At 58.6% G+C, this 14,346-nt stretch overlaps 1 protein-coding gene across 5 annotated transcripts; it reads right to left on the bottom strand.

Annotated features, from left to right (window-relative positions):
- Window positions 1-279: 279 nt before the first annotated feature.
- On the bottom strand, window positions 280-13,385 carry ATL1 (atlastin GTPase 1). 5 transcript variants are annotated; one of them, XM_064511814.1, is made up of 14 exons: window positions 13,250-13,385; window positions 7,794-8,044; window positions 7,451-7,585; window positions 6,762-6,866; window positions 6,550-6,600; window positions 5,867-5,923; window positions 4,787-4,879; window positions 4,554-4,692; window positions 4,149-4,276; window positions 3,976-4,032; window positions 3,567-3,638; window positions 2,885-3,316; window positions 2,654-2,668; window positions 280-1,139 (listed from the first exon to the last, which is right to left on the bottom strand). In XM_064511814.1, exons 1-14 carry the CDS (start codon window positions 13,368-13,370, stop codon window positions 1,029-1,031), a joined length of 1,767 nt encoding a protein of 588 aa, XP_064367884.1. In that variant the 5' UTR covers window positions 13,371-13,385; the 3' UTR covers window positions 280-1,028. The 5 variants fall into 5 exon arrangements, with proteins under 5 accessions (XP_064367884.1, XP_064367885.1, XP_064367888.1 ...); XM_064511815.1 differs by having other exon boundaries at window positions 7,794-8,041; XM_064511818.1 differs by lacking the exon at window positions 13,250-13,385 and adding an exon at window positions 12,584-12,832.
- Between the last annotated feature and the right edge of the window lie 961 nt (window positions 13,386-14,346).

Genomic DNA, 14,346 nt, shown 5'->3' with positions numbered 1-14,346 from the left:
ACCTGAGCCCTGTCCTCTAGCTTTGCTTCACTTGGAAGCGTTTCTTCAGCCCTAAGAAACGGGAGCCTTTATTTCACCTAAAACTTGTAAAACCTGGCTTTACTGTCTCAGCGACAGAAGTATCTCAGAGGGGTCGCATCTGGGTCAGTAGAGTGGTCAGCATATTTTCAGAATATCAGTTTACAAATCGAAGCACCAATTCTGAAGGCCAAAAGGATGCCAAGACGAGAATGTAAAAAAAGTGCTAAACTCTTGTGATAATTGCTACTCTATAATGAATTCTTAGGAACCAAAAGCAAACTTTAATAGTTTTGATGATAAAAGAATAGAACTGTTGAACACACTTTCTATGCACTATAATGAATATATACAGAAATACAGTGAAACTTTCTCAAATACAGGTACAAAGTGATATTTTGTGCATTAGTTATGAACAAAAATGTATGCTTTCCTTACAATATCATTAATATACTGTAGCAGAAGTGTTCTTACAATTCCTGATAAAGCAAGTTAATACATTTTTTTGATTATGGTGATGCAATTAAGTAGCTCGTGGCAGATATGAGCTAAAGTTAATTGAAGAAAAACCTTGATTACATGTTACACGTGTTCAAGTATCTGAAAATAAGTTGCCTTTTGCATAATGCTAGGGTTTGTCTGAAAGTATTTTGTTGCTGTATCATGTACATGATCATGAAATCATTAATGAAATTATACTAATTAAAAAGGTGAAAATGAGATTTCATAAATTAGCTGGGAATTACACTTGATGGTACAAATTAAAAGCACTTTGTATTTGCAGCAAAACAAATATGTACATATTAACAAAACGATAACCATGCCTACATCTTCCCATCAAACAGCGCGTTGCCAAAGTAAAATGAACATATCGAACCACCTTACAAGTGAATTGCTCTTCACTCGCCCTGGTCCACAGCAGGATCTCGTGAAGGAAACACCGATGGGAGTGCGTAACTGAGGATGAGATGTATGCGTCTCGTTCATGCACCGGCAGGAGAGCCGCTGGCTTACATTCTCTTCCTTTCCGAGCCCTCGGTCGATTCTGATTTCTGTGCAGGGAAGGCGTGATGATACAAATGTCTGTGAGTTGCTGCTGCACTATACAGTTTGTACAACGCCTAAAAAAGACAAAAATAGGCTTAGTTTCTTGGTTCAGCATGCTTATGGTGCTTATATTCTATGTTTTTGTTTCCATATTACAGCTGCAGGTTCAAACCAGTTGCAGTGTGCAGTTTTTGTGCGTTAACTTTTGATTATAGGTCAAATGTCCAAAAGTTAAGAGCAGAGTTCAATAGTTTGCTAATCTTTCAAAACTTGTTGCCTATGGGAGAAGCTCTGTGGAATGGTATTAAATCAAGAAATTTCTGGAGTAGGGTATCTACAACGATTGGCCTTCTCTATAGGTTTCACGTGCAAAACTTATATTTTAGCATCCTTAGCGTTTTGTTTTACACCACCAAGCAGATGCAAATGAGGTCCTACAGGAGGTTCTGCTGTGTCATGGCTGGGTTTTTTTTCTAGACTATTTTTCTGCAGATGAATGCAGATTCATTTCTTTGACTGCTGTCCTCAGGGGGCATCTCTGGAGAGGCTCAGAGGGTGAAAGTTAAATGCCTGCTCTTAGACTAACGCATTTTGTCAGCTTGAGCAGGAGTGGTGCAACTTTACCGATGGGCTTGCGTAGTCCGTATTAACTTCAGGTTAACTTCCCTTCATACATGGCGGGAAGAGAGCAGCAGCTCCTGCCTGGGAACCCCTGTTCACAGGGGCCTTCTGGTGCTCTACGCCTAGGTGAGGATGAGGAGGGGACTGACAGGAGCATGTGTTTGGGGCCAGGAGGTTGTTCCCATGGGCGTGGGGCTGCTAAAGAAACAACCAGAAGAAGCAGGTGAGCCTAAAGAAGACTCAGCAGGGAGGAGGGTGGTGAGTAGATGACTTTGGGGGCTTGTAAGACCATGCTGACCACGTACTAGATGTGCCACAGGAAAGCAAGAGGGACGTGTGTGCAAATATCTGGGTGTTGATGGGACCGGAGGGGACTGGTACAGAAGCCTTCAGGCAGTTTCTCTGGTTTTCTGTCTTTTTGGATATCTGCTGTGCCTGAGAACACTCCTTCAAGGACTACATAAGAGAAACTTTCAGCACTTCATCACGTTTTTAGACCTAGAGAGGCACCGAAACAGGCATCCTGCAGCGGCCACCGGGGAACACACCGCATTGCGTTTCAGCTACGTGTAGAAATGTCCTTTTGGACCAGTGACAGTCCCTGCACACCTTGGGGGCAGAAACAAGGTCCAGGAGGACCACCCGGCTGCGGCTCGGGAGCAGCAGAAGCCACTGGGCTTTGCCAGCCCCCATTCTGGTCGCAGTTGCAGCAGGCTGCAAAAGCTGGGCAGTGCTTACCGGGGGGGGGAAGGGGCAAATAGAGCCACAGAGGGGTTGTATTAACCGGGCTCAGCCCCTGGGGGTGGCTCGCTCAGCCAGTGCTGCGCTTTGCCCAAAGCAGTGCCAAAAAAAAGAAAAAAAGGCCAAATGCAGGGGGAGGTTTTTTTGCTTTCTTCTTTCTTTTGCCCTTGAGGAGCCCGTGGGGGTGTCACATGCCGGGGAGGGGGGGCACACACATGTCACTTACCTCATTTGTGCTTCCCTGAGGAGAGGCATGGGGGGGGGGAGAGAAAAAATAAAAAAAGGAGAGAAGAAGGGAAAAAAAACAAAACACAAACAGCTCTGTGCATCAGGCAGGCCCAGGGCGCGTGCAGCCGGCACAGGGGGTCCAGCCCCGCGCTCGCCCCACGGAGCCGGCCACCCCGGCCCCCACCCCGCGGCCCCCCTGCTTGCCCAGCTCCCTCCCGCTTCATCCTACCTGGTCCCACAACGCTGCGGCCACTTGGTCTATCACCGCGCCCAGTTCTCGGTACTCCCCAGAGTATCTGATATAGGCCCAGGTGCACAGCGTGATGAGGGTCAGGCCCATGATCATGTTGCACAGACTGGCTATGATGTCCAAGCCAATGAAGCCGGTGACGCCAGCGATCACGTAGGTGATGAAGATGACCACGAAGAGCGTGGCGGGGGTGCGGGCGGCGTGGAAGATGTTCTTGCTGTCGTTGTGCTTGATGTACTGGATGTAGAGCTCGTCGATCTCGTGCTCCAGCTGCTGCAGGTAGCGGCGGCTGAACTCCTCCCCCCCCATCTTCTTCACCCCGCGGAAGAGCTTCACCGCCTCCTCCTTCAGCTCCAGGTGCTTGCTCTGCAGGTCGCTGGGGGCCAGGAAGGGCTTGTCCCCGCCGCAGACCTGCGGGGGACCACGGCCCGCTCACGCCGGCACCCGCGGCCCCGGGAGCGAGGGCTCAGCCCGGGATCGCGCCCCGGCGCCTTTGCTCGGACACCCGAGGTGACGCTGGGGCTGCAAAGCTGGACCACGTGGCCTGCGACCAGCTGCCATCAGGTGAAACGGTGGTGGCTTCTCCATCCCCTCTCCTGTAGCCGGCACGAAAGCCCCGTCCCACCGCGACCCCGGGACCCCCGTGCACTGTGCCACCCACCTCCTCCATGCGCCGGCTGTAGGTGTCTTTGGCAGTGGCGACCGCCGCTAAGTTGTTGGCTTCTGCGGTGGCCTGCAAGAAGGACAGCAAGGACATGACGTGGCGCTGCAGGAGTGCAACTACCCCGAGCAAACTGCCATCGGCACACGCGGGGACCCGTGCACAGAAGTCACTATCTGCCCGGTGCAGCTGCGCTCCCCCCCTCCCCAGGACCAAGGCGGGTCCTCCCCTATCTAGTCCCTCCAGCGGACTCCTGCCCCCGAGGCAGGCGGTGAAACCTCGGCCTCCAGCCGTGGGAAACGGCCCGAAAGCGGAGGAGAGGCTCAGCCCCGCGTAAGCCACCGCGGCTCGGTGACTTGGACGTGGGTGGTGGTGGTGCCCGGCTGGCCAGCAGCCCCGGCGCAGGTACCTGCAGCATGGACTTGGGGTGGGGCAGCTCCTCCCCCTGGTAGATCTTTATGTAGGCCTGCAAGAGAGCGCAGAGACACGCGGTCACCCCACTGCCGTCACCCCACCGCGGTCACCCCACCGTGGCCACCACTCTGCCCCGAGCCCGAGTCCTCCTGCCGCGGCAGCCCCCACCTTGAAATACTCCACGAGGCCTCGGCAGGTGATGTGGTTCCCATTGATCTCCTTGACGTCCAGGTTCTCGGGGCTCAGCAGCCAGGGCACCAAAATCTTCAGGTTCTTGATGAACTCGTCGTCGATCTCTGGAAGGAAACCCAGCGCCGTGGGCCCCGGGCACGTGCCAGGACGCCGGGCGCCCGAGCCGTCGCCGAACCCCGGGGGCGGCACGCAGAGCTGCGCGCGTGGCTGCAACCGTGACGCTTTCTCCTCCTTTACCTGCGCTACCAGGTCTGCCCCGAAGGGACCCACGGCTGGGCCGGGCCCTTGCAGCTGCTCCTGCCGCTTTTCCACGGGAAACGCGGGCGAAGCGTGCGGGACTCGGCGGGGCAAGCGGTTAGGGGCGCCCCGCCGCCTCCGTACCTTTGAGCTTGCCGTCGAAGTTGGGGTTGGTGGCTACCTTGAGGCCGGGGTGGGGCAGGAGGAAGCAGGCGATGTTGGTGAAGCAGGAGTGGATGTGCTTGCGGACGTTCTGCAGCTCCTCGTGCTGGTTCCCCGAGACCTGCGCGAGACGGCACCGCTCAGCCCTCCCCGTGTCCCCCCACCCCGGCCCCCCGCGCCGGGCCCCCGCGGAGGCTTTGGGGTGGGACGCGCACCTTGAGGCGCTTCTCCAGGAACCTGGCCCCGCCGTCCGAGCCGTAGGAAAACTCGTACGGGAAGCTCCAGTCGCGCACGAGGAAGATGAGGGACTGGAAGAGAGAAGCGGCTGCGGCGGCGGCGGGACGGAGCCCGCGCGCGGTCCCGAGCCGGCTCGCCAAAACCGGAGCGTTTTGCTAACGGGGACAAAAGCCACCGAGCTCCCTCGTCCCAGGCAGCTCCGGCCTCCGGGAGTTTTGCAGGCTCCTTTTCCAAGCCCCTTTGGCCGGGCCGCTTTCCAGGCAGGATTTAATGGAAAGCAGATGCAGAGCAGCGGGGCTGAATAAGAAAGCGCTGGCTTTTGTCATCCCTAGCGAGGAGGCCAATGTTCCCGGTCAAAAAAAATAAACACCCACCAGCACAGTCAGCGCCTCAGCTTTGCAAAAATCATCGGGCGAAACCAGGTCTGCAGCGGCGCCGGGCAGGAGCTTCCCTGCTAAAATTAGCTCAGGGTTTCGCTCAGCTGTCAGTTAATGAGGTTTTAATCCATTTCCTACAGGCAAGGACTCGGTATGGCGTTCGCTTTCTTTAATCAGCATCTTTCGGGGCTGAGGCTCGCAGGAGGCCAAACACCACGGTGACGGGCACCTGGAGCGGCCAAGCTTGTGGCCTTCTAAGACTTGCTGGTGGGACTGTTTTCCAGGCCTTGCTACCCACAACACTAAGTGAATCATCATTAATTATGTTCTTCAGTAAAATCAGTGCCTATTAATCCGTCCTAATGACTTAAGCATATCTAAAAGTTTCCCTTACAGCCTCCTCCTTACTGACGGAGTAGGAAGTATCTCACTTGCCCTGGAATATTTGGCTACTTTAGCCTGATTGATAGTTTTTAAATAAGGAACAGAAATATTTATTTAATGTCTGGCTTTTTCTGTACCACGTTAAAAAATCTTCTCCTCGGTCTTTCTGCTTCAAGCCACGTGTTTTTGCTGGTAGCTTTAACGTCTTTCATTGCTCATCTGTGTGCGCCAGCATGCAAAACACACCCAAAGCGCCCCAAAAGCGCAGGTTGCGCTTCTAGTTAAGCGGCCGCTCACCTGGAAAGGCTTCAGGCAGGTCTCCTCCATGGCCAGCCGGCCGTACTCGGTGAAGAGCTGCGGAGAGGGAGGGGAGGACGGCGGGCGCGTTGCAGAGGCGCGCGGAGCCCTTGCAGCCGCCGCGCTCAGCCCTTACGTGGAAGAGCTCAGCCTGGAGCTTCCGGCTGCCAAATCTGTGCAAAACGCCTCAAACCAGCTGCCTGCTGGTGCTGCCGTCCCACCCAGCAGCATCGCGGGCTCGCGGGCTCGCCGCAGCCCAGCTCCCTCCAAACGCTCCAGGAAGGAGCAGAAACGAGTCCAGAAAAAAGCGGGCAAAGCCCCCGGGCAACCACCCAAGCTCAGGCTGCCAGCAAGCTCCGAAGACTCCCCAGTCCCCCCGGGCTGTAAGTGTTTAAGTGAGGGCACAATAACATATTTCACAGATGCCTAAGAATGGGTCAACGTGTTAAACAACGACGGCTTAAAACTCCAACCGAGAGAGCAAAGTTGCACTGTTAATGGTCGAGTTAAAAAGGCATCGCCATGAAAAAATGCTACCGCCTAAAACAACACAACTCCTCAAGCACCGATTTTTCCAGGTAGACTTTGCTTTTCTTAAGCAAATAAAAAAAAAAAACCCCAAACTAACCAACTAACGAACCCAGGCACCCGGCGGTGCAGCGCACAGGGACGGGGCCGCTTACCTGCAGGTGCTGCAGGTCATCTTCCTGCACGTTCTGCGACAGGTTATAAACCTGCATTTAAAACAGAAATTGCGGCGTTGAACGAAACAGAACGGTCCATCCCCGGGGACAGACGCGCTGCGGGACAGACGGACGCTGCTCCTGCCTGCGCGGCACAGGGGCTCCAGCCTGGGAGCCTGTTTCATCCAGGTCCTCCTCCTCCTCCTCCTCACCTGTATGGAGCTGATCATGGTGCTCAGGGCGAACACGGTGGCCGAGTCGCGCAGGGTGGACTGGCTGTCGAAGGTCCCCTGCGTGTCCATCAGCAGCACCGCCACCTGCGAGCGGAGAGCCCAGGTCGGCGCCCCGCGCCGGGGACACGTCCGCACCGAGCGCGGGGGGCAAGAACACGGCCCGGCCCTAGCCCAAACCACGTCCGACCGGTATGAGCAACCACACGATGAATAACGCAGGGTTGCTTTCGCGTTGAGCTCTTCGTTGCAGAGCAGATGAACCAAACACCCCGGCTACGAGCTGCGTTTGCAGCATCACCCAAATCCAGCTCTCGTATCTGAGCATCCCGAACGCAGACGCTCCATTTTACTGCTCTAGGAAGGGGGAGACCTCTGCAAAGACCTCGGATTCGAGATCCCAAAAACAGAGGAACAAACTCTGGGATGCCCAGACCTGGAGGGACACCTGGAGAGCACACCAGGGACGTGTGGGGACACCGGGACATCGCTCAGTGCATTAAACCCACGTGTGCTAAATTAGGAATACAGAATCAAAGACCTTCGCTAAATTTGCACAGTCGTTTGCAGCACCGACGCAAAGCAGGGCAGCCTGGCAAAAACCGGAGCAGAAAACGAGCTGCCCAGCAAGGGGCAAGCGGGTGGAGAGCACGCAGCGGGGACGCACGCACCTTTGTACCGTCGGGCTTGTCCACCAGGAAAATCTCGCTCCATATCTGGATGCCAGTCGTCTCCCGCTCGGACCCTCCCCTCCAGGAGAAACCGGTCAGCGGCTCGTTGTAATCGCCAACCCAGTCCACCGTCTCCTGCAGACGGGAGCAGGAGGAGCTGCTGCAGCGCTCGGCCCGTTTCGGCTCTGCACCTTTCTTCCACGCTGCCTCCGGCCCAGCGCCCGGGCAGCAAAGGGGGACATCTCCGCTCCGAGCCCCAGAGAGGCACGGGCAGAGGGGACCGTCCTCCCAGAGCAGCAGCAGCACGCCCACGGGCCAAACCACCCGCCGGCTGCAGCCGTACCTTGTTGTACATGTATCGCAGCATGAAGTCCATCAGGAACGACTTCCCTTTCCGAAAAGCTCCGGCAACGGACACGGCCACGACCTCTTTATCTCTGACAGCCTCCGAGAGCAGGATGCGGTTCAGCGCGGCTTCGTCCAGCTCAAAGGAGTGGTCATCTTTGACGATGAGGACTTGCACCGGCCCTGCCTTCCTCACGGACTCCTCCTCCTCCGAGCTCCACTCATAGGTCTTCTCCGCAAAGCCACCTGCTTAAAAAAGTAAACCAAGACCTGTTTGCTTTCTTTTGCAAAGGCAGCAGGGCTGCGCAGGATCATACCAGGTTGGTCAGCGCATACATCCACCCCACAACACCCTTCACGGCCAACATCTGTCCCACCTCTGCCCAGACACCTCCATGGAGCCGCCACGCTGCCTGGGGCAACCTGGTCCCTGCTGGAATCTCCCTCGATAAAAGGTAGCCTTGCTTTTGGTCCAGAAGAGCTGATACGGAGCAGAGATTGCTCCCTTTGGGCCTCCATGTCCTCACGTACCTGGACCCCGGTGGAACACCTCCCTCAGCCTTCCCTTCCCTAGACTCCAGGCCCCTCATCCCCCTTGCTGGCCACGTCTTCCAGGATCTGACCGCTCTCAGGGCTCTCCTCTGGACACCACCCATCAGGGCCTTCGTGCAGGACCTCGTCCTCTTGGGCACGGAGGGGACACTGCCCGGGCTGCTATAAACACCGAGAGGATCGGGGTTTGTCCTCTGGGAAATGAGCCCGGTCCAGCCCGGGGCCAGGCCACGAGGACCGTCCCGGCTCCGAGGGCAGAGGACAGCGTCTTAGGACACGGGGCGTTGCTGACTCTCCAGCCCGCTGCAGACACCGGGGGAAAGGCGTCGCGCTACGTTTCTGCGCTAACGTCAGCCCCATCATTAACAGCTGCCGTGCATTTCTGGAAATCAGTGATTGCAATCGCTCTTTCCGGCATGAAAATCAGTTTCCCGTTTTCGGGAAAGTTGCACCCGGCAGTGACCAAAAGCCGTCCGGCCGAGCGGGCAGGCACGAGCCCTTCGCCCTCCCGGCCCGCTCCCGCTGGGCTCCCGCCTCCTCCCTCCCTCCGTCCCTCCCCGGCGCTTGCTCGGCGCCGGCGGCTACGTCAGCCCCGGCTGCTCATTCAGACGCTGCCAGGACGCGGCTCCTTCCTCCTTCCCGCGGGTCCCGGATACGCCGACCGCCTTCCCCAGACGTGAAGTCAGCTCTTTCCCCAGGCAAGTTTGCACGCTGAGGACACGGCACCTGGGAGAGGTGCAACGGGAGCCCTTAAATCGCTGTTTTTCCTCTGAGCTCCGTGCTGCCCTGCTGTCTGGGCCGGCACGGATGCTCTCCGGTGCCGTTTGCACCAGGCAGTCACACATCGCAGCACGCCCGCGAGGAAGAGGAGAAACAAAGCACGGCGATGAAGCACAGCGCAGGCAGCCAGGCCAAGGGGATGCTGTCATTAGCGTTATCATCATCAGTTATCAGCGGCACCGATGCTGCACCGCGCCAGCTCGCCGTCGGCACGGTCCCTCGGCACGGGGCGTCTAGACCGCGCTGCCCCCGGGACGGCAGCTTCGGGGGACGGAGCGGGGAGCCGGGCTGAGCACGGTGCTCTCGGCACGCTGCGGTCCCACCCGCGCCGAGCCCCTCGCGGGCTCCTCGCCAGCAGGGCAGGAGGCTCCGGAGCTGGGTTTGGAGACACAGACGCGCTCACCTCCTCTTTTCACGTCCCACCGGCACCTCACACGTGGCCGCGGCCAAGCGGGAGAGCACCTGCGTGGCAGCATCCGCCTGATCCCGGCACCCCGGACGCCCGCGGCAGGGAGCGACGAGCGCTGCCCGCCTTGCTACTCATCCTTTGCTCTCCTTGGAGCAGTGGTAGGATGGAGGGGGCACTTCTCCCCGCCAGCCCTGAGTCACCAGCAGGCAGCTTTCACCAGCACGTGGCCAGCTCAGCTCCCTTGCCCTTGGGCAGACGCAACAAGGAACGACTACGCTGATAGCGCAGGTGGTTTGGGATCTTCCTGGATAGAAACAAGATGGTTACTGGCCACCAAACCTCTCTGTTACAACAGACACAGCTCAGGTACCGAAATCCAACACGCGACCTTTTAACACCTGCTACCGCTCACACGAAGCTGCAGAGCTGCAGCTGGCTCCGACACAGCAGCAAGTCCTATGGCTGCGAAATCCCCAGGGCCGAGTCCGTCATCAGCACGTTTTGGAGGTGCAGGCACACAACTAGCTTGGGAAGACAGCGGATCCAACACACGTCCTTCTAGATGGTTTGGAGGAAGTTTTAGGCCACGTTCAACAGTTGCGTGGTTGTGCCATGCCAGTTTACGTGCTGGGACTGGTGGGTTCAAAGGCAAGGCTGTCACTTCGCCGAGGGACTCTTATTCCCACCGATGGTCGTCAAAAGACCTCCGTAAGAGAGGGCTACCAAAAGGACATCATCTGCTCCTCAGATACAAATCCCGGGACTGTTCACTTAACCGCCTTTCAGCCTCGCCAGGTCAGGAGGGACGTGACGGCCGCACCCATCCTGAGCCACCGCCTCTCCCAAGCGAGTCCTTGACGCCCAGCTCACATTTTCCGCCTGGCCCTCAACCCACTCGTCAGCAACCAACCGCCCTCCACCTCCAGGCCTTGATTTAGTCATCTCTCATGCAAATCCATTTTCTACCCTTTTGCTGTTACAATTGCCTGGAAATAAACCTTGGTAAAGGTGCTATGAAATCCCAGGAGAGGGTATGAAAAGCCGTGACACCGTCCAGAGAACACGTTCATGTATATAGAGCACTTCGAATACGTTTTACCGGCTTGACAGGGTTCAGCGCCTTCTCCAGAGCCCCTGCTCCTCTCGGGAAATTCCTGTTCAACTACTTTATTGCTGTAACATTTAACCCTCCTTCGGCCGATAGCGAAACCGTGCATTTCCCAAGCCGCGTGCCCGTCCTCACGGTCTGGCACTTCTGCATGGAAAACGCAGTCTGCGCGAGCACAGGCGAGACCCCCGCGACCGCAGCCGCTTGGGACCATGGCTGAGGTGGCTTTGGGAGGTGATCCACTGGATCCACTCCCAGAGCACGATGTCACCTGCACCTGACTCATTCCCAGCTGGAGAAGGTCCCCACTGGTGCTGCATAAGGTTGGTGCTGCTCCTCACCGGTAGCCTTTCATTTCAGTCCCAATGTGTCTTTGGTTTTTTTCATTTACAAGCTTTACAATTTTATTGTGACTCTTCCAATTTGTGGCTTTTTGCGCAAAGGATACGGGGCCTGGCTGAAAAGTCTCGGCTTTCGTTTGTAAGGAGGTTTCCAGGCTCCCGCCTCGCCGAGGAATGCGCGCCAGCGGAATCTGAAAATCCGCTGTAAAAGGTCAGAAAACGACAAACAGAAAGGATGTCGACACTATGACTTCAAAGAAAAGAAAGCTGCAGAAACCACCCTTTTCTCCCCGGTTTTAACCCACTGCTGGGCTCTTGGGGCGTGGGGCACTGGTGGTCTCAGCCTGGCCTGCTCCGAGGAGTTGTCCCTTCCTCCTGGAGCATTTCCCGGCCATCAGGCCCCTTAAGAGCTGTCAAAAACCTCCAGTCCAGTTTGAAAGCCCTGGCCAAGAAGGACAACCTCTGCCATCCTTTCTACAGCTTGGAAACCCGAATTCCTGGTGAGTGGGTCGCTCCGATTACAACACGCGCCACGACGGGCAACACGAGACACCTCACACAGCTCGTTCCGGCCTGGGCTTCCTAAAGGAGCGACCCGGAGCAGGGATCTCGGGTGGCTTTGGGGCAACAGCGGGGCCAAGCTGCCGAACGCACACAACCAAAAGCACAAAGCACCTCAGGAAAACACCACAAGCCTTCACCCAGCTTGCTGGACTTCGCTGGACCACCTAGGATTCGGACTCACAACCCGTATTTAGGTAAAACCAGGCCCCTTACTTGCCCAAAAAAGGCTACGGGACTTTTCGCCGTGCTCCCCCAGCCATTCGTTCAGCCCCTAAGAGCAGCGGTGAGGCCGTCGCACCACTGAACACGTTTGCTAAGCGAGCCTTAAATGATGCGCAGCCCTACGCTGACCTCCTGCCCCGGGCTAAACCCGACGGCCGACGCATCACCCACCCCGCGCAGAGCTCCCGGGATATACGTACGTCCCCGTAACCCAGCTCTGAGAGCCGACCGCAGGCAATTTCTTCTGGGCTCCACACCACCATCACTCACCCTAATTTGCTTTATGATCTTTAAACGAGCAAGTCATTTCTGGAAACAAAGGAGAAAGGCTGCACCGAGCAGCCAGCTGCTTCCAGGCCTGACTAACCAGAGAGTAACTAGGACAAAGTTTGTTCCCTTGCAGAACGGCGTAGTATTTTTAATGACCCACAAGCACATTTTTAGAACGCGGCTTAGGCGGAGGAGCCGGCTGCTAAAAGCCCCAGGCTTCTCCTTCAGGGGCTGAAGAAGCAGCCCTGGAAGAGACATCACGGACTGATGTCCCTGCACAACATTGCTGTTTCGTACCGGATACAAGCAGAGCAATGAGCTTCTGTTGTATAAACGCACGCTTTCATTGCAGGAGGCCTCTTCCTATCAAAAAACACAGTCATTCTGCACTGATTTATACCTGCTCTGTCAAGCGGCCTGGCAAAGCCTTGCAAAATCATCCCGGGGCCCACTTTGACCCGCGGCGGATGCAGCAGCAGGCAGCTGAGCCCGCCGAGCCCCGTCTCGGCCCAGGGGCGGGTCCGGCGTCTTGCAAAACTCACCGAGAATCGGAGCGAGAGTCCAGCACGGCGGTGACGGCGCATTTCAGCCCAGGGCCGCTCGGCAACATGTTTACGCTACAGCGTGTGCTTAATGGTTTCGCCGGAGCAAGGCTGCTCGTCCCAGCGTGCCGCATGCTCTGCTGGGATCCGCTTCGGCATCCCTTGGCCCGGCTCCTCACGCCGTGGGGCGCGGAGGGAAGGTGCGAGCGCACGGACGCGCCCGCAAGGCTCGGCGCACGCCGCAACGGAGCCGGCGGGTTTGGGAGACAAAAAAGAAAAAGCTGTCGGAAAAAAACCGCCGGGAAGCTCCCTCTCGGGCAAACCGAGGGTCTCACGGCCTCCGAACCACAGATGGGGTTAAAAACGCTACATATCAAAGCCGTGCTGCTCATCTCCTCCCGGCCCCCTTGCACGGGGCGGGGGGGGGGGGGAAATCCCCCCTCCGTTACCGGCCGCCTCTGCACGTCCCCCCCGTTATCCCCCCCCGGCACCCGGGGCGGCCCGAGGCGCGGCGCGGGGTGATGGGCGCAGCCGGCGAAGGGCGGCCGCCGCCCCCGAGACGACGGCAAAGGGCTGCGGGAGCCGCTCGCCCCGCCGCGCCCGGCGCCTCCGCGGCGCCCCGGGAGGCCGCCCGCCCCCGCCGCCGCCCCCGCCGCCGCCGCCTACCCCAGCTGCTCCGCTCCCTGCGGCTCCGGGCCATGGCGGCGGCGGGCGGCGGCTCCGTGCGCGCTCCGAGCCGCGCTGCGTCTGGCGCGGCGGCGCGGGCGGGCGGGGGCAGCGCCGGCATCTCCGCCCGCCGCCGAGGCGCGGGGCGGCACCGCCCGGGCACGGCGCGGAGCTGGCTGCGGCCGCCCCCCCGGGCTCCGCGCGTCCGGGGATCCGCACCGGGGGGATCCGGACCTGGGGGCATCCAGACCTGGGGGCATCCGCACCCGGGGGGATCTGCACCGGGGGGATCCGCACCCGGGGGATCCGGACCTGGGGATCCGCACAGGGGGGGATCCGCACCCGGGGGATCCGGACCTGGGGGCATTCGGACCCGGGCATCTGCACCCGGGGGATCCGACGCGGGGGATCTGCCCCCGGGGGATCTGCACCTGGGGGGAATCCGCAGCCGGGGGATCTGCACTCGGGTATCTGCACCCGGGTACCCGCACCTGGCAGATCCGGACCTGGTTATCTGCACTCAGGCGATCTGGACCTGGGGGCATCCGGACCCGGGGATCTGCACAGCGGGGATCCGGACCCGGGGGGATCCGGACCCGGGGGGAATCCTCACCCGCGTATCTGCCCCCGGGCATCCGCACCCGGGGCATCCGGACCTGGGGGCATCCGGACACGGGGATCTGCACCCGGGTATCTGTAGCCAGGGGTATCCACTCCCGGGGTGTCTGCATCTGGGGGGAATCCGCACCCAGGTATCTGCACTTGGGGTATCCGCACCTGGGGGATCTGCACCGGAGGGATCCACACCCGGGGGATCTGCACCTGGGTACCCGCACCTGGGGGGATCCGGACCTGGGTATCTGCACCTGGGGTATTTGCACCTGAGGGATCTGCACCCGGGGTATCTGCACCTGGGGGGAATCCGCATCCAGGTATCTGCCCCCACGTATCCACACCCAGGGGATCCGCACACAGGGGGATCCAGACCCACGTATCTGCACCTGGGTGGAATCTGCACCCGGGTATCGGCACCTGGGGGATCTGCACCCGGGGGATCTGCACCCAGGTATCTGCACCTGGGTATCCACACTTGGGGG

This window comes from Dromaius novaehollandiae, chromosome 5, assembly GCF_036370855.1.
Source record: "Dromaius novaehollandiae isolate bDroNov1 chromosome 5, bDroNov1.hap1, whole genome shotgun sequence".
In the NCBI taxonomy this organism is placed as follows: Eukaryota; Metazoa; Chordata; class Aves; order Casuariiformes; family Dromaiidae; genus Dromaius; species Dromaius novaehollandiae.
The sequence above is the reverse complement of the archived record's forward strand: the minus strand, read 5'-3'. Positions and strand labels throughout refer to the sequence as shown.

Coding starts and splice junctions, on each gene's coding strand:
- ATL1 (XM_064511814.1), bottom strand. CDS start 13,370: ATGCCGGCGCTGCCCCCGCCCGCCCGCGCCGCCGCGCCAGACGCAGCG. Junction 8,045..13,249: donor CAGGGAGCGGAGCAGCTGGG/GTAGGCGGCGGC, acceptor TACTTTTTTAAG/CAGGTGGCTTTGCGGAGAAG. Junction 4,880..5,866: donor CCTGCCTGAAGCCTTTCCAG/GTGAGCGGCCGC, acceptor TCTCTCTTCCAG/TCCCTCATCTTCCTCGTGCG.